The sequence below is a fragment of the Phocoena phocoena genome, chromosome 6 (genome assembly GCF_963924675.1).
Source record: "Phocoena phocoena chromosome 6, mPhoPho1.1, whole genome shotgun sequence".
Lineage (NCBI taxonomy): Eukaryota > Metazoa > Chordata > Mammalia > Artiodactyla > Phocoenidae > Phocoena > Phocoena phocoena.
The window spans coordinates 65,050,128-65,078,104 of NC_089224.1; the positions used below are offsets into that span (position 1 = coordinate 65,050,128).

General features: G+C 41.4%; 1 protein-coding gene across 1 annotated transcript in view; it reads left to right on the top strand.

Moving 5' to 3' along the window:
- PIP5K1B (phosphatidylinositol-4-phosphate 5-kinase type 1 beta) overlaps nucleotides 1-27,977 on the top strand; it is a 329,448-nt gene that overhangs the window by 82,843 nt on the left and 218,628 nt on the right. Inside the window, exons 2-3 of the mRNA XM_065878752.1 lie at nucleotides 24,325-24,409; nucleotides 27,527-27,595. Of these exons, the coding sequence (XP_065734824.1) occupies nucleotides 27,527-27,595 (69 nt within the window). The 5' untranslated portion in view covers nucleotides 24,325-24,409. The remainder of the gene's footprint in view (nucleotides 1-24,324; nucleotides 24,410-27,526; nucleotides 27,596-27,977) is intronic.

The following is a 27,977-nucleotide window of genomic DNA, read 5'->3' on the forward strand; positions in this document are numbered from 1 at the left end:
TATTTAGGGACAGATTTTTTTTTTTTTCCTTATCCCTTTTCACAATTGTTGCTGAACGGTGGGAGAGGAGAGTGCCAGTAATGATAAGAAAGAAAGACCGCTTTCCTTACTTTAAATTGCTACGATTTCATTCTAATCATAAAATATTGTCAGGTTCCTTCTTGTGGGTTGGCCAGTCCATCCCAGTCTTTCATACAAGAGGACTCAGGGACATCCAAACCATATTTGTAGTCAGGAGGGAAGAGTGCTTTCTCCTGGACCTCCTTCTCTCTCCTGATACTGCATTTCTGCCTTTCAAGACTCCAGCCAAGTCCTGCTGACTTCATGGAGACTTCTCTGCTTCTCCTGGCTCTAGGTAGTATTGGTTTCCTCTTCATCACTATACCTACTGCCTGTAGCCCTTACTTTGTTGGGTTTCTTTGGTGGGGGAGGGGAGTAGAGGGGGTGTAATGTCATGTAATGGTTATAAAAGCACTGCATCTGCAGACTTGTAGAACTGCATTCCTGACCTAGCCCTCCCACTTCGCTGCTTCGTGCAAATTAATCTTTGTGTGCCTCAGTCTTTTTACCTGTTGAATGGGAGTGGTTCCTACCTCAAAAGTCGTAAGAATTGGAGGGGAGAAGGCATGTAAAATTATTTGGCAGAAAACTAATCATTTGAAAATATGGAAACCTGAAGAATATATATAGTATATGAAATAATCCCCTATCTTTATGGCAGATTTCCTGAAAGAAAGAGACAATGGCTTATGTATCTTTCCTAATAGCAGTGCATCTCTATAGAAAGAACTTGGGGTTTATCAGTGCTGATAGGTGCAGCTTGGGAAACATGGAGTGTTTGCTCATGGAAACCTGTGATACATAAGTCATGATGTATTTCATTGTTGCACGTTTAGAGAGTATTTAAGGCTTTAGGACCTCTTCCAGACTAAAACCCTTACAAGGCACAGGCTAGGGAGGGTGATGTTGCAACTTTGATGGTATGTGAAGTCAATACGCTTTTGTTTTAGTTTTCTTAACACTCGTGAAAGTTGCTGGGTTTTTTTGCCTCTCATTCTTATTTTCACAGCCCAGAAGTCAGAAATCTGCTTTAATTTTAACACAATCGATCAAATTCTGTATAATTAGGACAAGAGTTTAGATGCCATTTAAGCAACCTTCCATAAGCTGTGTATTTTAATAATGTGAAAAAAGATTAAAAAGAAACAACTAAATAGACTAAAACAAAGCAAATTATACTTTCTAGTGATAAAAGCAATACAGATTCATTTGAAATTAAAAGAATTCCAATAAGCAAAAAGAAGTACACTTCACTGAGTTGCTGCTGTTTATCTTCCCATGTATATTATAGGCTTTTTCTCTTTTTTTAAAAATTATTTTTTAAATTATTTTTGGCTGCGTCGGGTCTTCATTGCTGCGCACGGGCTTTTCTGTAGTTGTGGCGAGCGGGGGCTACTCGTTGCGGTGCGCAGGCTTCTTATTGCGGTGGCTTCTCTTGTTGTGGAGCACGGGCTCTAGGCTTGTGGGCTTCAGTACTTGTGGCACGTGGGCTCAGTAGTTGTAGCTCGCGGGCTCTAGAGCGCAGGCTCAGTAGTTGTGGCGCACGGGCTTAGCTACTCTGTGGCACGTGGGATCCTCCCAGACCAGGGCTTGAACCCATGTCCCCAGGCAGATTCTTAACCACTGCGCCACCAGGGAAGTCCTATTCCAGGCTTTTTCTGTGCTTAAATATGCACATGTAATTTTTACACAAAAATGGCATCTATAGTCAGCTCCACAAACTACTTTTTTCCATATAATATACAGTGAATGTTTTAAATATACTTTTGCATCATTTTGCCTTCTGTGGCTGTACCATGTTATAGGTAACCAGCTGCTTTTGGTTCTCTAGCATGTTTCTAATTTCTTCTCAGTTACAGCGTTCTGATGTACATCTGAACAACTTTTAAAATGTAAAGACCACAGAACTTTCTTGGACTTGCCAACGTCAAATAGCTGGCATGTTAATTTCAATTCCATTTTGTCCATTTCTAAAGCATTCTTTTCGAAGTCAGTTTTGAGTGATTTATTTGATGGTCATGTTTGGATCTCCCGTGTGTGACTGAAAAATAAAAAAAAAAAAAAAAGAGCATAGTTCTCTGAAAATAATCTGTATTTCAATTTTTTTTATGAATCTAGGACAGGCTTTTCTTCATTTAATCCAAACTAGAGAGTTTTGATAATGTCGCTAGGAACATGTTGCTCTGAGGTCTTTATCTCCTCTACTAGACCTATCTGCAATTCAGGATTAGTGAGGTCTCCAGGAGGTCAGTTACTACTGTTTTGTCATTTCAGTGGAAAAAAGGCTGGAGCATTTGGAGGTGAGAAGGGGTGCGGAGATTGCATGGGTGGGTGGGTGGTGATGGAGAAGGAGGCCAGGATTAGACAGATACCTGCCCTCAATAGACTTAAGGTTCCCACCCATTTTCATCTTTCACAGCTATGGCAACGTGAGATCTCACATTTTCTAGGGTAGTCAAGATAACAAATATTGCCTCCAGCTGCCCATTGAAATGTCTCAGAAATCTTGACATTAAAATTGGCATACTTCTGTTTCATCCATCTAGAAATGATATGAAAATCCTTCATGATATCATGTTTGTCAGTATTAGAGTTATAAAATATGGTCACCAAAGGTGTAGGTCTTAGGAGAAGGAATAATAGAGATGACTTACTCATTTTTGCAGTAAATGTCCAGTGAATACCTAGTATGCACCAGGCACTGTGCTAGGGGCCGGGGATGCAAAGAGGGGTGGGCAAGTCTTTAAGCTGCTCTTGGTGGAGTACACACATAGAAATTAAAAATGGACAGTGCTTTGCTGCAATATAGACATATTTCCAAGATTCTATAAGAATACAGAGGAAGGAAATACAAAGGTGTTTACAAAAGATGCAGGTCTTTAGCAAGTTGATATCCTCCAAGGGGAACATGAAGAGGGTCATGTAACATGTGCAAAGAACAGAGTGTATTCCAGCCATTTCCAGCCAACAAGAATTGCAGTGTTCATTTAAAACAAATAATTAATTCTTAAGTTAAAAAAATTTTTTTTACTAATTTAATGTTTTCTTATTTCTCTATATTTCTGATTTTTAAAAAACCGAATTATTTATTTGTTTATTCCTTTTTAGGAAGTTATGAAATCATTTGATCCTAAAAGAGTAAATGAAATGAACTTGGCTTAATAAGGTGTTCTTGTAACTGCCTCCATCTCAATCACATTCTTTTTCTCCTGCCTTGGATTTAATAGCTTAGAAATTATGGCTGTAGATTCGTAAGGAGATCGAAAGATAGAATAGACAAAGACTATGTAGATCAAATTATCTGAGAATTTTTTCATGCTTTTAGTAATATTCCAAAGTACGATCAAGGTCACTGTGCACGGTCTTAGCATTGGAAAAGCCCTGGGCTATACATTCTGAGATTTCAAATAAAGTGGATTTATAGTGGAAAGGAACCAGAGTGTTAGACTAAATAGATACATTGTAACAGAGCCATAATGACCTTATTTAGATATTTTCCACATTAAATAAGGCATGTAGTACTGCTCTGTTATTGTCACGATTTTTTAAAATAAATGAATTTGCATCCATGGTAGTTTTTTTTTTTTTTTTTAATTCTCCATGGAGTACCACACGTGAATAAAATAATCTGTTGGAGCCCAGATTTGAATTAAGCTTCCTCAAAGTATAATGATTCCTTCATTAATTTTAATCTTGTTTTATAAGCAAGAATTTTTTTAAGTTTAGGAAGCCTAATTAACAACATTTTGGAGAGTGATAATTGGGGTGAATTTCTAATATGGTTGTAACATTGTTCACTTGGTAAATATTTCTTAAGCACCTACTCTAGGCCAGACACCGACCTTTCATTGACAATTTTATCTCAGTTTTCTAAAAGACACATGAATTCCCTTGCTTCATGGAGTTTATATTATAGTGAGAGGTAACACACCAAAAAAAAAAAAAGAGGAGAGGGAGGGAGGGAAAGTGAGAGACAAACAATGGAATCCTTGCCAATTATAATAAAGGTTAGGAAGGAAGTAAATGAGGGACTGAGAACTTGAATGATAGAGAAGCTCCTGTTCTGTACAGGCTGGTCAGGGAGAAGCGTTACAGACCTGGAGTAGTGTGTGCAGAGCCCTTGAGCTAGAAAGAGCTTGGTGTGTTTGAGGAATTGCAGTAAGCCTAGTGGGGCCGGAGCCTAGTGAGTAAGGGGAAAAACAGCATGAGATGAGGTTGAAGAGCAGGGTAATCAGCAGATTCTACAGGGTCTTACAGGCCAAGGCCAGGAGTCTGGATTTTATTCTAAATGCAATGGGAAAGCATTAAAGGGTTTTACACAAGGGACTCACCTGAACAGATTTCCTCTTCATGATCGTTCTTGCTTGTGGAGAATGGAAGCGGGGAAACCCATGGGGAAGCTGTTGTATTCATCTAGGCAAGAGATGCCGGTTAACAGGGACCCCAAGGGGTAGCAGTAGGATGGAGAGGGGAGGATGAAGAGGGGACGGTGGTTGTGAGACATCAGCAGGACTTGGGGGGAGGGCGTGGTGAGCGGGGAGGGGGGACAGCAGGCATGATTCCTAGGTTACTGACTGGAGTAAAAAAGGGGGATGGAGTGACATTGAACAAGATGGGAGATTGGAAGAGGCAGGAGTAGAGGTGTTTGAGTTCTGTTTAGGATGTATTACGTCTAATATACTTGTGAGAAGCACCAAGGGAGATGTCACTTGGACATGTAAGCCCAAAGCTAAGGAAAGTGACACTCTAGCTAAAATTATATTTGAGATGACCACACTACCCATTAGAATGTTAGCTTGAATCGATTTTTTAAAAGTGCTGGGAGTGTGATTGATAATACTGAAACCCTCTCTCTGTAGTGCATATCCTTTGTTCATCAGTGACTCCGTTTAGGGCACACGCCAGTTGTGAAAATGAACGAAGTGGTGACTCTTCTCTTATTCCAAACACATGGCACACAAGACCTTCCCTGCAGAACCTTCCAGATTCATGCCAGACCCCTCCCCAACATGTACCTCTGTATTTCCACCGTGACAAATAACTGGTAATTTCCAGAAGGCACCATGTTGTCTCACCTCTGTGGCTTTGCAAATGCTGCCCCTGTGTCCTGGAAATACCCATTCCAGCTTTTTCTACCTTGCTCTCCACGAGTCATTTAAGATACAACTCAGGGGGCTTTCCTGGTTGGCACAGTGGTTGAGAGTCTGCCTGCCGATGCAGGGGACACGGGTTCGTGCCCCGGTCCGGGAAGATCCCGCATGCCGCGGAGCGGCTGGGCCCGTGAGCCATGGCCGCTGAGCCTGCGCGTCCGGAGCCTGTGCTCCGCAACGGGAGAGGCCACAGCAGTGAGAGGCCCGCGTACCGCAAAAAAAACAAAAAAAGATACAACTCAGGTAGGAATCACTTCCTCAGAGGAGCCTTCCTGGAATCCAGGTAATGTGCCCCTTCCATGTGCTCCCCTGGGCAACCTGTATCCGCCCCATCTCGGTGCTGATTACACTGTTTTCTGACTGCCAGCTGGTCCTCCTGTTTCTTAGGCAAAATCTCTTAAACCCAGGCAAGAGGGGCCCTGTTCTTGAGGTGTTTAGGTGTAAGCATTCCAAGTGTCAGAATTTTTTTTTTTTTTTTTTGCGGTACGCGGGCCTCTCACTGCTGTGGCCTCTCCCGTTGCAGAGCACATGCTCCGGACGCGCAGGCTCAGCGGCCATGGCTCACGGGCCCAGCCGCTCCGCGGCATGTGGGATCCTCCCGGACCGGGGCACGAACCCTCGTCCCCTGCATCAGCAGGCGGACTCTCAACCACTGCGCCACCAGGGAAGCCCGTCAGAATATTTTGAGCTGTTGTCTCCATACCTATATCTCCTTCTTCAACCTCCCCTCGATTCCCAGACAGGAAACTTGACCCGAGTCACTGGTGTCCGTGCCCATTCCCAGTGCTCCCGAGGCTCTCTCAGTTAGCACTTGCTGCTGCCGCGCAGGTAGGTGGTCCAGAGGTATTTTAGGCTGTCACTGTTCCTCTGCCTGCCTGCTGATAAAGTGAATTGAAATCGTGTGTATGGGGGAGGAGGGCTTGCTGCCTTCCTTGAACCAAGACTCAGTCGTCCTGAGCTTCTGATGGAAACTCCCCATGTAGGGCTATTCAAGGGGAAATGACAAGCCTGGGCAGCAGAGAACTTGGAATTCCAGGGAGACTTAGTGGTATTAACACTAGGAAAAGGGCACATATTTTTCCATGGATTGCTAATAATCAAAACAATGCTCGATCCTTCCTGGGTTGCATTCCTGAATTTAAACATCAGAGATTTATCCTTTTCCTTGATGTTAAGAGGGTATGTTTAGTACTGAGATACCAGCATGGTGGTGAGCTTTGAGGCAACCTGCCAGGTGTGTGGGATTTGAAATAAATCCTAAAGCTGAAGATTGGGGATTTCCCCCCCTGTTTTCAAAGCCATAGGAATTGAAATAGTTTAATAATAAGATGGAAAGTTACTCCTGTGAACTTAATACACCACTTGAAAAGAAATCTTTGCCAGAGTGGACTGAGTCTCATCCAACGGATAAGTGAAAGTCTAGACAGTTTTCACTTAAAGGTAAGGTTACTTTGCAGCATAGATATACCCCAGTAGGGTTTGAAGATGAACAGCTCACTCCAAGAGAAGTCCAATCTCAGACTGAAGTTCACTCCTTAGAACGGCCGCTCCACAGGGTCTTCTTCTTTTGTTCTGTGACTCATGCTGTGTTGAATTCTGCTGGAATGAATGACGTAGGCTTGCCGCAGGGTATCACAGCCCAGTTCAGCCCCTGTGCCATAGAAGCAGTGAGGGGATGGAGAGCAAGGCAGTGTGTGAGCGTACCAGAAAGCAGATTAGAAGAGACGCCAAAGGAGCATGGTGGGCATCTCCAGGCGGTAAGATTGCTGGCCAGTTTTATTTTCTTTGTGATTCTCTATATTTGCCCAATATTTCTATAATAGATACGAGTTGCATTTATAGCCATATATATATATATATATATATATATTTTTTTTTTTTTTTTTTTTTTTTTTTTTTTTTTGCGTTAGGCGGGCCTCTCACTGCTCTGGCCCCTCCTGCCACGGAGCACAGTCTCCGGACGCGCAGGCTCAGGGGCCATGGCTCATAGGCCCAGCCGCTCCGCGGCATGTGGGATCCTCCCAGACCGGGGCATAAACCCGTGTCCCCCGCATCAGCAGGTGGACTCTCAACCACTGCACCACCAGGGAAGCCCATATAGCCATATTTTTTTAAATGTTCAAAAAGAGATCCATTTGAAGAAAATGAGATGGGGGGAGGGATAAATTAGGAGTTAAGGATTAACAGATACACACTACTATATATAAAATAGATAAACAACAAGGACCTACTGTATAACACAGGGAACTATATTCAACTTATTGTAATAACCTATAATGGAAAAGAATCTGAAAAGTAATTCATGTACACCCAAAACTAACACAGCATTGTAAATCAACTATACTTCAGTTGTGTGAAATATAAAACAGGGATGGAAGGAAGGAAAGAAGGAAGGAAGGAAGGAAGGGAGGGAGGGAGGGAAGGAGGGAGAAAGAGAACTCTTGTAGAAGTATTTGGGATGCAAAATCACCGTCCTAGTTTCTCATCTTGTTTCTCACTCTGAAAACTAAACATTCATTTATTATCCAATGCTAAAAAGAAGGAAGAAGAAAACATTTATGAAGCATTGACTTAACTGAAAATAAGTAAGGACTGAAAATAAGACTTCCTTTCTGTACTCAAGATAGCTTATCTAAGAAGTGTGGCAGGCATTCTTATATGTACATTCATTAGACTTTCAACTTTTAAGTCCGTGTGCCAAGCACTGTGCTAGGCTCTGTGATTTACAGAGAAATACACAGGGGTTATTGCCCTGAAAGGGCTGATAGTGCAGTGGAAAGAAAAGAAATTGAAACTGATAATTACAGTATAATCAGTAAGTGTCACAGTAGGGGCAGGACCAGGGCACCATGGGAGCACAGAGAGGCACTGAGCCCTGACTTGGGAGGAGGAAGGGTGAATTCATAGAAGGAAACGATTGCCTTCGGTGCATCTTGAAGAATAAGAAACACCCAGCCGGGGAAGGGGTGGAGGAACAGTGGCATGTCAGGCTCTGGAGAGAGTGCATGCAATGGAAGGAGGCAAGAGAGCACTATGGCTTCTGAGAACTGCAAGTCATCCCATATGGCAGCAACCATGCTGGGGTGGGCAGCGAGGAGAGATGAATTGAAGAGGCCAGGTCATGAGAGGTCATGTGCTGTGCTAAAGACTTTTGAGTTCCCCCCTGAAGCAGTGGGAAGCTACCACAGGATTTTGAAGAAGGAGAGTGACATCGATTTGCATTATAGAAAGATTCTTCTAGCAATAGTGTGCCCCAGCAAGGCAGACTAATTAGGAGGCTGAGGCAGCAATCTGTGCAAGAAATAAAGAAGTCTCTATTAAGATAGTAACGGGGAAATGCGGAGAAAGAATCAAAGAACGTCAGGGAGATTGATTTAAAAGAATTTGATTGATGCGCTGTGGGGTGAGGTTAAAAGAGGAGTCGGGATGATCCCTTGGTTTCTGGCTTGGACAACTAGATGGATGATGGCAGCATTCTCTGAGCAGGGACGAGTGTGATAAACTAGAATTTATAGTGCCCCTAAGGTGCTATATAAGAACCCTGAAAGCAACTGAAGATATAGATCTGGAGCTCAAGAAAGAGATGTAGGCTCAAGAGTTATTGGGGACTATTCCAAGTAGGTGGCAGTTGAACCCCTGGGTAATGGAAGAGATTATGCAGAGGGAGTGAGGAGAAGAGAATACAGAAGACCACGAGGAACAGGAAGTTCACGACGCAGCCCAAGAAGATGGAGCCTGCCAAAGAGACCAAGGTGTGTTCCGAGACGTAGGGGGAAAGCCGGCTATATCAGGAAGGGGAAACCAGGTATATGTGGAATCCTGGTTCAGGCTCACTCTCAAGCCTGCCATCCATGGAAGAAAGGGCAAAGAGCCAGTGACAAGTGGCAGACATGCCCACACCAACTGAGTTTGCCTCTAACAAGTCTCCCTGGACATGAACGTCTGCCAACATTTCATTTGTAAAACGTCTGGCAATATAAGTTTTCTGTTTGTTTAACTGGGCGTATTGCCTCCCCCAAGCAAAATCAGGCTTCTGTTAGTAAAGACCGTAAAGAAAGGGATTTGGGGTAGGCAAACGACAGTGTTGGCCATGTGGGGTAGCCAAGGGCGGAGGCACTGTCGATGGAGGAAGACTGGTCATCCATCAGTTCAACACAGATCTCAGAGCCCAGCGTGTGCAGGCTACTCCATGGTCAATGCCGTGAAGAAGTCCAGAAAGGTGAGGAATGAAACTTCATGGGTGAGGTAACCAGTAGCCCACTTGTGAAGTTGGGGTGGTTATGGATTGCTGCTGCATGTGGAAGTGAAGGGGAAGGGGAGGAAGTCAAGGCAGGGAGCGAACACTAGTCTTCGGAGGATTTGATCTTGAGCGTAAGGGGAGTGAGAAGGTTGCAACCAGAAGAGGGCGTCAGGGTGAAGAAGACGTGTGCGGGAGGAAGGGTCTCAGGAAAGGTATCAACATGCTCATATTCCCAAGGTAAAGGGGCAGATGAGAGAAAGCGGTTGAAGGTCCAGGTCAAAGGATAACTGATGGAGAGAGGGCTCCAGACTGGTGTATGCGGGAGGGAACACAGAACGTTCCTTAGCTGTGCATTAGAGAGGAGGAGAGAGCCCCAGACTAGAGAGAAGGTTGGGGACCAGCGTGTGAGAGTTCACAGGTGGGAAAGGCAGCAAATGAAGGGACCGTTCATCCCTCTGTGAAGCAGGAGGCAAGGTGCAGAGATTGTGAGGCAGGGCACCTAAGGAAATAAGCGAAGTCTTAAAATAGGCAGTATTCGTAGAGGGGTCGGGGCCCTTCTTTGGAACTGGACAGTCTGTATGCTCACAGCCTGGTTCTGCCACTTGACTGTGTGAATTTGGATAAGCTATTTAATCTCTCTGCGCCTTAGTTTTCTCATCTGTAAAATGAGGGTAATAACAGAAGCCTGTTACTTGGAGTCGTTGAGAGAATTAAATGGCTTGATTAATGTACTTTTTTTTTTTTTTTTTTGCGGTACGCGGGCCTCTCACTGTCGTGGCCTCTCCCGTAGCGGAGCACAGGCTCCGGATGCGCAGGCTCAGCGGCCATGGCTCACGGGCCCAGCCGCTCCGCGGCATGTGGGATCTTCCCAGACCAGGGCACGAACCCGTGTCCCCTGCATCGGCAGGCGGACTCTCAACCACTGCGCCACCAGGGAAGCCCTTGATTAATGTACTTTTAACTGTGCCTGGCACAGAAAAAGTGCTCCATATGTATTATCTGTACTAATTACTCTTAGGACTGAGAGCAAATGCAGTCTGGGGTCACACAAACACCAAAATGTAAGCGGTCGATGGAGATTCTGCGAGCACAGCCAAGGAAGCACTGTGTTCTTCTAGGATAGAGGGATGGAAGGAATCAAGAAGTCCTCAGGGACGAAAGACACTGGACTGATGCGCAGGTCACGGAGAACAAATACTGGGCTTAGGCAAGAGGCTGTGGAAGAGCATATGCTCTCCTGAGACTTGAGAGGGGGCAGGGGAGGCGCGGTGTGTATGTGTAAAGGCTCCTCCCACCTCCAGGGAGGCAGAAATGCGCCGGCAGAGCAGAGCCGTGAGCCCGAGACTCTGCAGGGCCTTGAGTGCTGGGAGTCTGCCCCGTAGCCACGTGAAGTTTGGAAGCACAGCAGTGACAGGATCCGCTGTGGCTCATGGCGCCCCTGCTGGTGCGAGTAGCTGAGGAGACTGATGATAATAATAACGCTAAATTTATGGAGTGTGTGCTCTATGCCGGGACACCATGAATGCTTTACGTGTTGGTCACTCCTCGCAGATGCCCTGTGAGAGAGATACTGTCATTTCCCCCATTTCTCAGATGCAGAGGCTGTACAGCTGGTGAAGCCGGGCAGTCTGACTCCATCCTGTTTCTGTGACCACTTGGTTGTCACCACCTTGCCCATTAGGGCGTGACTTGGAGGAAAGGGTGGCAGGCGGAGGATGGGGTGAAGACCTCAGTTAAGCCCGTGGTAGCTTGTTGATAGTGGATTTTCTGTCCTAGTCAAGGAGAGTTTGGCCATAAAGATTAGAACCTCCTGCAGAGAGCTCAGGGGAATGGTGGATGTGTTATGAAGATACAGGACTCCCCCAGAAGCCAGCTGCTAGCTAGGGAGTGTGACTAGATTCCAGGGCTGGGTGTCGGCAGGCAGTAGTAGTATCTCTGTCTGTCTGGAAACACAGAGCCTTGTCTGTGCATCATTCTATAGTCTGATTAAATGGCGAGGTTCTCAGTTTCAGTGACTCTGGCTGGCTTCTGGCTCTCCCTGACCTGAGAAGTCCAAGACCAACCCCACTTGACCACTTAGTCCCTGCGTTGTGGGAAAGTTCTCGATATGGATATAACCCAGTGGATCAGCCTGGGCCTAGTGTGGCCCCTCGGTTCATCCTGAGGCTGGGATGGAGGTGGGGAGGGTACCACACGTGGGGAGACAGCTGCTCTTAGAGCTCCCATGATGGTCCACAATTAGCAAGCCTTGAAATATTAGTCACCCCGACTGGCCCCCAAATTCCCACAGGCCCTGGCAGTGCCTGGGTTCTGACCGTGTTTGCATTGTCAGCACCACTCAGGGCTCTGTCCTTTCAGTGTCGAGCTCAACCTGGCCTAGGTTCTCACCACCGTGACCACTGCAGCAACTGCTGCGTTCACTCTTTCAATCCAGTCTTCCGTTCCCATTTCATCCTGTCTCCTTTTAAGCAATATTATTATTTTTAATATTATTGGCCCCCTACTCAAAAGCCTTCAGCAGGTGTTCTCTAGTTTTTCGTATCTGTGGTTGGCTCCCAAGGCCATCTAGCCCGGGACTAATCACTGTCTCCAACTTCATCCCCCACTATTAGGTCAGGACGATCTTCCTCTCTCACCAGGAGTAGTTTTCCCAGATGCACCCACCGCTGTCACCCGACAGCTGCTCCATCCATTAGGGCTGCCTACTCCAGACCCTGTCACCTCCTCTTCTCTGAACAACTCCTTTAGTCTTGATTCTCCAGTTAAACTGTTGGTTTGTTGAAAACAACTCTCTGTCAGGATGTCTCAAACCTGAACACAGAACTTGGGAAATTTAATATTCAGGGACTAATAACTGATTTATGATCTCATGGCCTTGGGTTTTTGGGGTCAAGTTTTTTTTGTTTTTGTTTTTTTTAATTTTTAATTGCATTTTTTAGAACATTCCATGTAAGCCCTCTGACTGTGATAATTGAATACCTGTTAGAAGCAAAGCCAAGTAAAAGGTATTAGCTCCTAATCCTGTTAAAGACTTGCCCATTATTTCTGTGCTTTTGTTTTGGCTTCTCTTTTAAGCACCTTGACAACAGGGACCATCTTACTCATTGTCATTTCCCCCCAAAGTACCTACCATAGAAGTGCTGGAATCAATGTTTGGGTAAATGAATACTCTTCCGGGTGAAAGTGTGTCATAAGTGGTCATCTCACCGCTGTTTTCCCTCTATCTAGACTTTTATATTTGTGCCTCGTTTGAAACTTCTCTTATTACTTGTTGACTATTAAGGTTATTAGCCTAGAACTCTAGAAAATTTTTCTCCTGCTCAGAGTCTCTTCTACTCTTCGGAGCGTTTGCCATTCCCCTGAGCAGTGCGTTTCTTTTAGGGTCCTATGTACCCCCATCTCTGTCCTTTGAGATTTCCCCTCAGACACACAGCCCACAAACACTGGCCAAAAGAAAGTGCTTTGGGGTAAACTACTATCTGTCCCTTGTTTGGGGGGCATGTAGGAGATCTGTGTTGCTCTGGCTTTCTTTAAAGAAGATGAAATAGGCCCAGAAATACCCTGAACACTGCTGCAGGAGCAAAACCAAATCGATTTTGGTTATTTTGTTTGGACTACTTCTTTTTACCAGTCATGACTGCATTCATTCGCATATGGTTTACACAATTATTATTATTGGAGTAACTGAATAATTTCTGAGGCATATACTCTTGGGGGGAGAAAAAGAGGAAAATAGGTTAGAAATAAAATGTGGAAAGGAAACATCATCTGGTAAATAAAAAATGAGGGGCTTCCCTGGTGGCGCAGTGGTTGTGAGTCCGCCTGCTGATGCAGGGGACATGGGTTCGTGCCCCGGTCCGGGAAGATCCCACATGCTGCGGAGCGGCTGGGCCCGTGAGCCACGGCTGCTGGGCCTGCGCGTCCGCAACGGGAGAGGCCACAGCAGTGAGAGGCCCGCGTACAGCAAAAAAAAAAAAAAAAAAAAAAAAAAAAATGAGAAAGTTTACAGTGTAGTAAGAATATAATGTTGTGAAGTCTACCCAATATCAAATGTCTAGTAAAACCGGGGAAAGAAAAAATGTAAGCATTATATAGAGGTAGAAAGCCCAACTCTGTGCAATTCTTAGTGACGGTCCCAGATGTCTCTGGGAAGAGACAAAGAAGTGACGATGTTTGTGAAGTCTTCATAGAGGCTTTTCCTTGTGCCAAATGGAAGCCCAGGTGTCATGACCATGTATGAATTTACTCTCCTGACTTTTCAGCTCTTTCCCCAACCCTCTTACCCTACCCCCAAACACACAGTAGGTCTTTGTGTATTTAACATGAAAACCAGGGCAGGAGAAGATTGTACAATAATGGTGTTTTCCTGAAAGGCTGTGAGTTGCACTGGTCTGGAACCAACACACCCGTCACAGTTGTTTCCATGGGCTACTTTCTTCTGTCTAATGTTTGCAGTGAAGGCTTGGTTTGAAAAGACGTATGAATTCTTTTAGCACAACCTTTGTTGGGAAAATGAATTACGAGTGGTTCATTTTATGCTGAGCCTTTTGTCATCGCCATTTATAGCTATTCTGTTTATTCACTTGGTGAGAGCCATTCTGAGAGTTGATGAGTGTGTTTCGTGAGAGACTATAAGAGCCCTGCAATTTGTTTTGATTGGTCTCCATTTGGATTCATAGCAAGCAGGTGCCACCGTTTGGAATTGGTTTTGGCAGCAGCTTGGTTATAGAAATATTAGATACATGAAACGAAACCTCATTTAAATTATTTTCATCAGTAGGAATAGGGGAGCATTACACTGAATATAAGCACCACGGTTTTATTTTTACAGCTTCTGAGCTTACAAATGTGTAACATACCATATGTCTGAACATATGTGTGTATAGGTGGCCTCCTTTGTGCAGATACTCAACATGCAGATCTTTTGCATTTCTTTGAGAGTTTATGCAAATATTCTAAAGAAAGAAATGTGAGCCTATGATTTCTTAATAAAACAGAAAAGTTTTCCCATTTGAAAAATATAGGTATTTCTACTTTGGAAAATCTGTCAAGGATTGTTTTCAGTTTGGTGTATTCTTGTTGCTTATATTTAAGCCTTGGAAAATAACCTATCACATTTTTAAGCCTTTGGTTTTTCCTGTCTGTTCTCTTATTGTTGTTGTTTGTTGCCAAAGCCACATTAGAAGAGTATCAAACCCCTTCCAAGTGCACGGGAAGGACTACAATACTTCTTACCTCCCCAGCAAAACTACTTACAAGGCTGACATTTTCCTAAGAATGACTTTCTTGGTTTTCATGAAAACCATATACATTTTTTACAAATTTATTTTTATTTAGGCAAGGGACTGAACAGGGATTTGTGATCATAGGTGGAATGACCAATCTGGATGTCTGTCTGTAACCCTATAAGTAACATCCTAAGCCTGCTTCTGGGTATATTCTTAAAATGCCAGATTCAAGATCTCAGAGAACATGGCCGGAAAATGTGTTAAATATGCTTCATCCTGCTGGGGCTTTCTTTAAGCTGCCATGGCACCTGGCATCTTCCTCACCCTCTACGTCTCAACCTTGTGTCCCCCCAGAAACTGCTCAGTTTCAGTGTTCCTCATAAATGAAGCTTTCCATGGTCCCTACAGGCTGACTTTGGGCAGCTCTTTCTCCAAGAACCCTAGTAAAGCACGTGGCATGTTGTATTGTACCTGTCCCCATGTCTGTCTCTTCTGCTGATGTGACTTCTTTGAGGACGAGAATCTGTTTCTGTCTTTATGGCTCCAGGGCCAAGCTCATAGACTGACATGTACTCTTCAATGATGTTGATGAATGCATGAAAAAGTGAATTAATTTGCTGGCAGATAAAATGAACTCAGAAGAGCATAATTTAAACAGAAATGATTAACATTAACAGGCAGACATGAGCAAGGCCCAATTGTGTTTTAATTGCTTTCTCTATTGGGAAATGATCTAGGAAATGTTACCATAGATAGCCTGAATGGCGTGAGAACACTTGAATATGGCTAACTTGTGGAAGATCAATTCCCATAGGGCAGGTTGTACTCGTGATGATGAAATGATTAGTGAGTCTCCTCATTCCAAAGAGGATCTGACGGGAGGCTCTACCCAAGAAAGCTGGCGATGGCACCAAACCAGAATCGCCATGTAACAGAGTCAGCAGGATTCGTGATAGAAAAGAAGTGGATAGGACCCAAGGTCATAGAGAATCAGTAGAAGAGATGGACTGAAAACCAAAGCCTTCAGAGGACTCTTGCACTGTTCTTCCCATTAGTCCTTGTTGCGTTGTTTTATTGGTGTTTAATGAAGAGGTTGTTTTTATGGGAACATCAGTAAGGACTCATGGCTAGTGCCCCTCGCCTCTTGTATCTATAGGTTGGCTTGCTTAGTTGGGTAATTTGGTAATTAGTCATTTCCCCCCTCATTTGGCCTTGCATGAGGAGCAAACTCATCTGTGGCAAATTAAAATACTGACTTCGATGGCCTTAGCTGGGAAATTAGAGGTTGAAAGGGTTACATCTGACTAACTCGAATATGGCCCCCAAGTATAATATATCTAAAACCTTCGGTAACTGTAGAGCTTTTGTTTTTGTTTTTAACACCTTTATTGGAGTATAATTGCTTTACAATGGTGTGTTAGTTTCTGCTTTATAACAAGGTGAATCAGCTATACATTTACATACATCCCCATATCTCCTCCCTCTTGCGTCTCCCTCCCACCCTCCCTATCCCACCCTCTAGGTGGTCACAAAGCACCGAGCTGATCTCCCTGTGCTATGCGGCTGCTTCCCACTAGCTATCTATTTTACGTTTGGTAGTGTATATATGTCCATGCCACTCTCTCACTTCATCCCAGCTTACCCTTCCCCCTCCCCATGTCCTCAAGTCCATTCTTTAACTGTAGAGTTTTAAAAAGCTCCCCTACCACCTTGTAAACTCAGGAATGCCCTCCAGGTTGAGACTCACTGATGTCGAACAAGTTTTACAGGAAATAATTATGTAAATTAATGTTGTCAGCTAACCTCCTGATTGCATTTACAAATTGAAAAATACAATGCAATATTTAGTAGACAGTCTTCCAACATATTGTCAAATAACTAGGAGGGAGAGTGTGCTATGGTAGAATGAGCAGTAGATTTGAAGTCAGACAGCTCTGGATCAAGTCTCAACCCCACCACCTCTTGACTTGACCCCAGGCAAATTGTCCCAAGTCACAGTCTCACTCCTACGCTTAATGAAGAGGCTGCAGTAGACCCTGGCTGCTTTGTAGTGATCTATTTAAGCTCTTTGGAAATCCCCAGAGTCAAAAAAATAGAAATGTTTGTACCAGCTCCTAGCCTGCCTCCCAATCCACATTTTCTTTGGGAACCATGTATCTTGTGCATATCATTAGCTCATATCTGCTTTCCCACATTCATATTTTTATCTCATTTTTGTATCTCATTCTGTAGCCCATCACTGGCCTGTTTGTCTCAAAGCCATTCCTCACTCTTCTCCTGTTCTGCGTCACAGGGCAGGCATTCCTAAAGGATACATTTCTCGGGCTCCCTGTGTCACATGGTTTTCAGTAGGCTGGCCCATGGGAGCCATAGACAGGGATTGCTGGGTAGAGGGGCTGAGGGAGAATCTAGAGTGTATCCCCCCTCTGTGCCCTGGGTAGTATCCGCAACAGTGACTGTCTTCACCATGCCTCCAAATATACCCCCTCCTTCTGTAGTTCCAACCTCTTCCAGTTCACCCTCGCCATGATGTTCCGCAGATCCCTCCGACTTTTGAGGTCTGGTAACACCCCTGCACTTGGTGCGCCTCTAGCCCTTGGGGTGCCGATGTTAGTCTCTGCATTTCATCACCATCTTTTGCTTAGCTTTTTAACTCACCCGTCACTTTTATAACTAATTCCATGTCTTAAATTCTCTTTCTTTAACATGCCCAGAATAGGTTCTGTGTTCCCTCCTGGACCCTAACATCTCTCTTGAAGTGATAAAACGTATTTATTGCCTCTACTGCTTAGAGTAGCTTAGATGAACCCAAGGCCTTGAAGCATACTGAAAAAACTGGTTCCCCAGACCCACCATGCAGAGGCAGTGATTTAGTTGTTTTGGTGCATGGCCTGAGAACCTGAATTTTCAGAAAGCTCCCCAGGGGTTCTGATGCTCAGCATTGGTAAAGAGAACAGCAAACCAGGCTGAGATGGAGGGGTTTGGGAGTTGCTATATTTCTTCACCACTAAGGGCTTCACTTCTACAAACCAGCCTCACAGCGAGAGCCTCAGCGAAATTAAAAATGACTGCATCCCATGGATGTTATAGAAAAGTCAATCACAAGCGTCAGAATCACACAAGCTAAATTGAAGAATGCCAAAGGATTCGTTGCAGGATTAAATGAAATCTTCTTTGTGACAGCATCTCACACATAGTTGTTGCTCAATAAGTCTTTCCTTCCCTCCAATTGAATGAAAGCATAGAAAGATAGCAGGCCCTGAAATAGTATACATTATTTATTCCTTATGCTAACAAAATCCAGATACCAAATACCAGAAAGGATAGATAAGCCATCATCAAGTCAAAAAAATTTCATTGCTTGGTATGTATTATTGTTAGCTGAGCTGGTGTTTCAACAATCTAATCATATGACACTATTAATTGGCTCTGTTTAATGTCAGAAATAATTTAAGGAAATAAGTTCTAACAGGGAGTCTCGTGTCAGATTACATATTAACACATCTCCTAAGGAGACCTGAGTCATGATTATGCCCTTACTTGGCCATTAGAATTCCTGCATTCCAGGCTCTTGCCAGAGACTATAATTTTGAGTGGTCCCCTGTCCAGTTCTTATCAAAAGGTTGGTCACGAGAAATAATTTTCAGAGAGCACTGCCTGAAGGATATGAAGTCTGTTCGTTCCTCAGCTAGAGAGCCTACATATTATTCATGGTTTAAGTCATCAGATCTCCGTGTAACAGCTTCTTGTCAGTTTCCCTTTGCTGGGCAGGATTGATGAAAAAAGACACATCTGTCCTGGTGGAACTTTTGAATTCTGTGTTCAAAGGGAAAACTCTCATAGGTTTCTAGACAGAGAAAACCAATACGTTACCAAGACAGAAGCATCAGACTAGCGTGAAACGACTCACCTGTAAGCCAGGAAGCAAGAAGACAGCAGTGACGTGGCAATAGGGAGATGAAAGAAAGGTCTGGGAGCCAAGAATCCGAGAGATCTAGTTATACATGGGGACAAAGGAAAGACATTTCTGGACGTGGAATGACACAGAGCAGACCATCCATGCGCCACTTCTTAGGAACTACTTGAAAAGTTGTTCCAACTGAATGAAAATTGAATCAGAACAAAGGTGTTCGGATAGGAGGAGATGAAGAGTCAAAGAAACAATGATGAGCAATGAACCTTGTAAAACTTGTGGTCAAGTCTAAATAAATGTTAATAATATGACTGTGAGCTATAAATTGTTCATTAAGAAGAGCTGTGTCAACTACGAGGAGCTATTTAGTGGTTCAAAATGGAGCAGTCATTGAGAGAGTAAAAATATTCCATATATCTCCTCTTGCGGGGGAGGAAGAGAACAGATGTCATGGGTTGGGCTCTCTAGAAGCAGGCACTGGGACAGAGTTTTGGGTGCAAGATGTTTTCAGGGATCAAAAAATCATATATTGAAGTCCCAACCCTCAGTACCTGTGAAACATGACTTCATTTGGAAATAGAGTCTTTGCAGATGTAATGAAGTTAAGATGAGGTCATTGGGTGGGTCCCAATCCAATAGGACTGGTGTCCGCATAAGAAGAGGAAAATGCCACGTGAAGGCAGACAACAGAGGCACAGACTGGAGTGATGCAGCTGCATGCAAAGGAACGCTCAGGATGAACAGCCACCACCATGCAGCTAGGAGGAGGAAAGGAAGGATGCAGTCCAGAGCCTGGGTGGAGCAGGGCCCTGCTGACACCTTGATTTTGGACTTTCAGCCTCCGTAACTGTGAGAGGATGAATTTCCGTCGTTTTAAGCCACACAGTTTGGAGAGTGATACAACCTGTGAAAGGAGGAGGGGGGAAGCACGGTCAGGCAAGCAGAGGAAGAAGTCAGACTTCCATGTAGGACCCACAAAGCCGGGGCCAACTCAGTGGGGAGCTGCCCTATCATTCAGTCACAGGCTGTGTGCAGCCCCAGCAAGGCCAGGGCCTGCGAGAGGAGGCTCCCTGCAGAGGCAGACCCTGAAAGGGCTGGCAGCCGGAGGCGTCTGCTGACCACACTCTTAGCGGTGAGCAACCTGCCCTCCTTGAGGGGAGATCTGGGTGGCACAGGTCTGCGTCTAGCACAATAGACCATAGGAAAAATGCCTGGGTAGTGGGATGGCATAAAGTCATTTTATTATTATTATTTTTTACTAGAAATATATAGACTCTTAATGGTTTAAAAATAGAAAGATAATTATGAGCAAAATATATGTGGAATAAAAAATTTCAATTAATGGGAAAAAATAGAATTGTAAATTTTATTAACCCAGCAAGAAAGGAATAGATAAAAATAAATGCAGGAACCATAACTGTAATTAATAGTAAACAAATATGATGCAAGTAAACCAAATATAATCTAATCACAATAGATGTGAATTTGTTAAGTCCCCTTTCAAATGACAAAGACTCTTAGATCGGTTAAAAAAAAAAAATCCAGTTTTAAGCTGTTTGTCAGGAACACAGCTGAAACCAAATGACAATGACTAAAAAAGCTGAAGATAAAAAAATGGGCAAGAAGATGCCAAGCATGTGCAAATAAAAGGAAGGAAGTGAGGATATTAGCATCAAGATGGAATCCAAGACCAAAATTATTAAATAAGAAAAAAAGATACTTTTGCAGATAAAGAGTACAATTCACAAGGACACTATTATACATATAACCTTTGTACACGGCCAGCATAGTTATGGAAATTTTAAGGCAAAAAATAAAAAGTAGAAATACAGGAGAATATGATTGACCTATAACCATATCAGAGAATTTTACTGTATTTTTTCATAATTTGACAAAGTAGACAGTGTTATAAGGTGGCAATAATACAGTGTTTTTCTTCCCTAGAAACAGGGCACAGGCACGTTTTTCTCTTGTGGCTACGTAACATTTACAAAAAATTGTTTCTATGGCCATAGGAAAAAACTTGAACTTGAGTGGGAGGGGAAATTTTACTTATCCCATATTTTGATCCCAGTGCAATAAGCAAGAATATAGCAATGAATGAAAAGATTAATAATTAAAATATAAATACTTGACATTAAGAAACTCTCTTATAGATGATTCCTGGATCAAATTGAAAATCAAGTCCAAAATTACAAATTATTTGGAAATTAAACAGAATACTTCACATCAAAATTTATGAGGAAATCATTAATATATTCAGGAATACTTTGTAGCCTAAGTGATTTTAATACTATCTTTTTAAAAGAGTGAAAATAAACTAAGTAGTGCATCTAAGAAATTCTTTAAAGCCCAAAGAAAGAAAATATTAAAAGCTAAAATTAATGGAAATGGCCACAAAAACAAATAATAGAAAAGGGAAGTCTAACAAAAATACCTATTTATAACATATATATGCAACATATAATACATATACATTTTATGTCTACACACACACACATACATATGCATACATGCACACACACACACCCCATCAGGAATAAGGAAAAAGACATCACCTGGATCCCAAAAGAATCGAAAGAATTCAATAACAAAATATTATGTGTTAACTTTATGACAATAAATTTAAAAGTCTAAAGGAAATTGATGGCTTTCTAACAATTAAATTATGAAAATTTGATTCAAAGAAAGGTTATAAATTCCAAGAAATGAATAATCCCCCCAAACTAAGTGCATATAAAGAGCCATCCAATTTTATGAAAAGTATTAATTTTTTAATGCCAAAACCTGATAAAGATGGGAGAAAAATCATTCAATTTCAATCATGAAAATATCCTTTTAAAAATGGTAGCAAATCAAATCCAAGTTAAGGTTTTTCTAGAAATATATAATTTTTCATTGTGAAGTTTCTCAATGTTATATTTGGCACAGTAGAATAAAGAAGAACAATTATGATTATATCAACTGATGCTGAAAATGCATTTGATATAATTCAGTAGACATTCCTAATAAAAAGAGTAAAGTAGAATATAGCAGAAAGAAGCTACTATGCTAGCAAACAAACAAGACCATTGTAGAGGATGGTGACTACTGTAGGATTATAATATAAATATCAAGCACTACTACTGTTACTCAACTGCTATTATTCAACATTTATTTGGAAGTTCATTGAATGTAAGAGGAAAAGAAATAGAAGTACGATGTATAAATATTGCAGGTAGTGTGATTGAGACTCTGCCTAAAATCTTTTAAAATTCTGTAAGAGGATTTGATTAAATGACTGGGTGAGAGATAATAGCTGAAACCCAATCATTTTCTTTCTATGAGTTAATAACCAGTTAGAAATGCAAATAGAAAAATCCCTATTTAAAAGCAGGACAAACTAAAGTATCTGGGAATGAATTTAGTAAGACATAAGACAAAAACAAAAGATACGGTTGTAGTAAAAGATATAAAATAACATTTGAAGAAATAGAGAACTCTACCATGATTTGAATAAGAAAGCTTAAAATTCCAAAGATATTAATGCTTCCCAAAGTAGTATATAACTTTAATATAATTCTAGTCAGAATTCCAACTTGGCAGGGGGCTGGTGGGGTGGGCGTGTTTTCAGGTTAAGCAATGTGCTTTTCAAGTCCATATAAAAATATAAACTTGGAAGAAAAATAGTGTGGGGAACTTGTAGCAGCAGCATGTTACTGCGTTTAAGACAACATTAGCTTAGAAATCAACAAGTAAGTCTTTGGAACAGAGAGCCTAGAAATATATTGAGGTATATAGGAAAACTTAATATTTGCTAAAGGAAGCATGAAGGCATGTCCTTCCAGTAAGAAGATAGATTATAAAGTAAATGATGTTGGGGCAGTTAGCTACCCATCTGGGAGACGATGAGGTTAGTTAGATTCCATTTGAAGCAAAGATCTAATGTTAAAAATGAGCTATAAAGGTATTTGAAGAAAATACAGGAGAATACATGTAGTGTAACATCAGGCTTGGGAGAACTCTCCCAAGTAAGACAGTAAATCCACAGTCCATCTAGGAAAAATTAGTAGATTTGACTCTGTAAATATTTTAAATGTCTACCTGACAAGGCACCATAAACAGAGCCAAAAGATGAACAGCAGCTTGCAGCTCATATGACACAGTTAATGTTTAATATACCAGGAGATCTTACAGATTGATTATAAAAGAAAAAAAGATAAACAGCACAGTATAAAAATAAGCAAAAGGAAACGAACTGAAAATGTAAATCACCAGTAAACCTGTGAAGAGGATAGGCCCCGTTAGTGGTAAGAGACCGTGAATTAAAATGACTGAGGTGTCATTCTCTGCCCATTAGATTGGCAAACATTTTAAAGATGGCAAACATCCAGTGCTGATTAGTATGTCATTAAGCAGGTACTCATTATGCACTGTGGGACTCATTGCTTCACCCTTTTTACAGAAAAGAATGTAACAAAGGTCCTTCGAATACTGAATGCACTTATCAACTTTGGATCAATTTCCAGGATTCTTTCCCACAGAAATAAAAGTACTAGAACATTAGAGATGTTTATGTAAGTCTGTTTATTCCTTCTCTGGTTACAGTAGCCAAACCTGGAAACTGTCTGCATGTTTGTCCAGGAGGGAGTGATTGCTTAAATGATGGTGTATCCATTTTGTGGAATATGGTACAATTATTTTTTTTAAAGGTTACACCATAGGATTCCATTTGTACCTTTTTTTTTTTTTTTTTTGGTTATGCCGGGTCTTAGTTGCGGCAGGCAGGCTCCTCCTAGTTGTGGCTCGTGGGCTTCTTAGTTGCAGCTCGCTGACTCCTTAGTTGTGGCATGCGAACTCTTAGCTGCGGGATGCAAGCGGGATCTAGTTCCCTGATCAGGGATTGAACCCAGGCCCTCTGCATTGGGAGCGTGGAGTCTTAACCACTGCGCCACCAGGGAAGTCCTGATACAGTTATCTTTAGGTGAGAGAGATATATAATATAGATTTGAAAAATATCTTTAAAATGCTGATAGAAGTGGCTGAAATAAGTGTGTGCATGTGTGTGTGTAAGTGTAGGGAAGATTTTGGAAGTATAGTCAACAAACTGTTACCATTGGTTATCTCATTGGGGAGATACTGATGGGACCTTATTCATTTTTACTTTAAACTGTATTTTTAAAATTGGTTACCATAAGCAAGTATCTCTTTTGTATAAAAACATAATTATAGGGCAAAAAGGTTTGTTGAACTGTCTTTGAAGTTGTGTTATTGAACCAACCTTCATGAAAATCACAGTTGATTTATCACAGGGATAATATTGCAAAATTATCCACACATCACGTGGGGTCTCTTTTTTGAAGACCCACAGGAGAAATTTCCACTGCAGCCTCAATCCCCAATGTGGTTCATTTGAGCAACTGACTTGTTTTTATCTTACGAACATTGGGCATTTATGTAACTGATTATTTCTTCTTCTGCTGTGACCACTAGGAATCTCAGAGTCAAACTGGAGACTGACCAGGGTATTCAACAACTATACAGGATTACATGGCTCACATTCTGTGACAGACAGCCCATACTGCTGGCACCATCTTGTTGCTCACCTTTATCTTCCCTTTATTTATACACACATTTCTTTATTTTAGTTTTAACTGATTGCATTTTGTGTATCCCTATAGCCACCTCTGATCTCTTCTGGGAGATGAAGTAGAGGTATGAATAAATAATGAATAGTGATTTCTATTTTAACAGGAACCTGGGAAGGAAAACAGTCTCAACAATGAATAGGCCACTCATCACGACCAATTACAGATGACTTGCCATTTCATTGACAAAGGTAAGGCAGTACAGTCTATATTTTTAATTAATTCCAACGGACTCATTATAAGCCCTTACTCTTTTGTTTTATATTTACAAATACTCTAAATCATGTATCTAGTTCATGGCCTTTAACTTTGACATTATCAAATTGAAAACAAACAGCAAGCAAATAGAAACAGGAAATGTTGTGGATGTTGGCATGCCAAAAGGGGCAGAACCCAGGAGATGTGGTCTCTGCTATTAATTACTGTGTATGGTTAAATATTTGACTAGCATTAGTGTTTTCCTTATTTCTAAATGTAGCAGTGCTCACTGCAGAATACTTGGAGAATATAGCAAAATATTAACATGATAACCCAAAGCATTCACGATCCCATCATTTGTAGATAATTTCTTTGCTCCTTCCTTCTTGCATATGTAGAAATATATATGATTATAATGTTTTTAAAAGCAATGTTTTTAATCCATACTTACCTTGGCTTCCATAGTTATAAATGATGAACCTTAACGAGTGCAGAACATAGCAAGTCTAGGAAGAGACAGTAATTGTCACAGTGACCATTTTAATAGCCATTTGCAGTTGACCAGAGCATCCCCAAGCATCTCATTTGCCTCTCCTACATGGATGTCCTGGTGAATAAGTCCGTGTGATCTTTGTTAAACAGAGACAAACAAACAAAAACCTTTGAATCCAGGTGATATCTCATGGTCTGCTTTTAACATTATTATCTGCTTGTGCTGCTTAAAGGGAATTTTTTTTTTTTAAATATATTAAGTTTACCCTCTTCTTTTCTACTGTCTAGTCAGGAATGATTTACAAAGTAATAAAAAAAAGACTCATCATCCGTCCTTCATTCATGCCACTTTGTCAACCCCTCATTAAGACTGTATTTTCAAGCCCTTTCAGCATTGCTCTTGAAGTTTTTCGGTTTTAGAGGCTGCAAAGGCTTAAAAGGGAAATTACTGAAATGGCATTCTTTAGGGAAGTCTTCATTCTGTGGGCTCTATCAAACAGTTGAAGATTAAGGAAAATCCTACTCTTATTAGTGGTAGTACATACTAAACTGCAGAGACATACTCTAATACAGAAACAGGGATCAAATATCAGATAACTCCTTATATATTCTTATAGTGATTATGTAATTTGAGCTTTCCAGGGGAATGATACAGGGTTGGGTTTGCTTTTTACCCTGAGTCTGATATTGTAAAACCTTTCAAATATTCCAATTCCACTAATATATTATTCAAAACTCATGAAGTAACTAGAAAAATCAACTATTCTTTAAATAAATTAAGCAGATACAGTGTGGGAAGCAGTAGTGTATGAAACATCTGTCCTTGAAAACTTCATGTTCAAATACGGACAGATTGAATGGAGACAAATGGAACTGAAAGTTTATCTAAGAGAATGCTTGGATTGGTGGGCAGTCATAGGTCTGGTGAGGTTGGCTTGCCATGGTCCATTCTTTCATTTTCTTGGGTGGTTTTCAGTCACATCCAGCTCATGGCAGTCATTTAGTTCCAGTACAGAGAAATGGCTGGCAGATCCTTAGGTTTAGTGCATACTATGTTTATTGAAAGCCCAAGATTGAAAATGTGCTTCAAAGGCTTATGAGAAAGTCAGAAGTTTTCTCCTCCATGGTGTATAGAATGCTCTTCATTGCAATTTAAGATAAGACCCTTAAACATCATGGCACCCTGAGTTATGTAGTTATCCTTGTTTACCACATAGGTAACTGGTTTTAAGAAATCAGATGAATTAGAAAATGTAAAAACCTTATTATTAAAAGATGAGAGGAGCACATGTTTAAACATCTGATACCTCCCAATGACAAATAAAATTTTATCTAAAAGCATTGGAAGAAATCACAAAAATAGTCAATAGCTTTAAGTATCAAAAATGTAAAACTTCTCCCTGTCGTAATTATAAAACAAATTAAAAGACAGCAGCATGGGAGATACTAATAATGTGCTTGTGAACAGATTAATAACCTCAATACATAAAAATCAATAAGGAAACCACTAATATTACTAGCCATAATAGGTAAAAAATCAATACCCAAGAACCCAGTAGATCAGTGGGCAAAATAATAGAAAAGTTGAAAGAAGAAATACAAAGAACCAAAAAAAGATACACAAATAATGTTAACCTTCGGCTAATAATTTTCAAGGATGCAAATTAAAATCAGGAGGTGCTTCCTTTCACCTGTCAAATTAGCAAAGATAGTTAAAATGATAATAGTCATTGCTAAGCGTGTAATGAAACCAGCTCCCACTCATTGCTGTTAGTGTGAATGGGTGTATTCTTCTTGGAAAGAAATTTAGCAATATGTGGTAAGAGCTTTCAATTTTTTACTGACCTAGTAATTCTAGGAAACTAGTGCAAGAAAACATTGAAGGTGGACAAAGGTAGAAGCACACAATCATTACTGTTGCATTATTTGTAGAAACAAAACCCCTGATCCACCTCAACTGTCCTTCAATGATGGCATTGTTAACGAAAGTATTAACGCGCAATTGTGTTCACCCAGTGGTGTCTCTTGCACCTAGAAAAAATTATTCTGACATTGAGATTTTTATAATCAAATGGGCAAATGCTTATTACATAAGTGTTCAGCGAAAAATGCTGTGTTAAGATAGTATCATAATATTTTTAGTATGAAAGTGCATGGAACAAAAGGTGGAAACAAACATACCAAAATGTGAATAGTGGAGTTGCCCAAGGGCAGTAGAACTGGGTAATGTTTTTGTTCTGATTCATGTTTTTGGTACTTTCCAGATACTTTTACAGGAAGTATATATAACCAGAAGAATAGGGGAAAGAAATTAATTTTTTAAGGCTTTGTAGAAAGAAACTTACACACATATGATCTGGGCTTGGACTTGCATGGCCTCTTTCTTAGAGCATACGGAGTAAAATATGCTGCCAAAATGATTTATATGTAAAGCTTTATTTTGGAAAGACTGGGGAACACAGAATTTTTTTTTTAGTACTCTGAGAATCTCTTCCTTTCTTGGAGACAACAGCATAACAACAAAAATGTAATTAGGCAAAACAGGTAACAATATTATTAGCATATGGTATTTCAGAGTAGAATATCTAAATTCAAATAGGTACATTTTTCTCTTGTAGATGTCGTCTGCTGCTGAGAACGGAGATGCAGCACCTGGGAAACAAAACGAAGAAAAAACCTATAAAAAGGTGAGTGAGTGTGTTATCGTCTTTTTTCAGCTCGAAAAGAGGAACACTTGTATTGCTAATATTGCCATAAGCCTTTTCTTCCTCCAAAGCATTTGTATGTAAGTTACCGCCTTAGTTTCCTATTTCTGTAACAAATTACCACAAAGTTAGTGGCTTAAACAACCTAAATGTATTTTCTTACAGTTCTGTAGGTCACAAGTCTGGCATGGGTCTCACTAGGTCAAGATCCAGGTGTCTACGGGGCTGCATTCTTTTCTGGAGGCTCCAGGGAAGAGTTCATTTCCTTGTCTTTTCCAGCTTCTTGAGGCTGCCTGCATTGTCTATATCATGATTTCTTTCCGACTTCAAAGCCAGCCAAGGCCAGTTGAGTCTTTATCGGGCC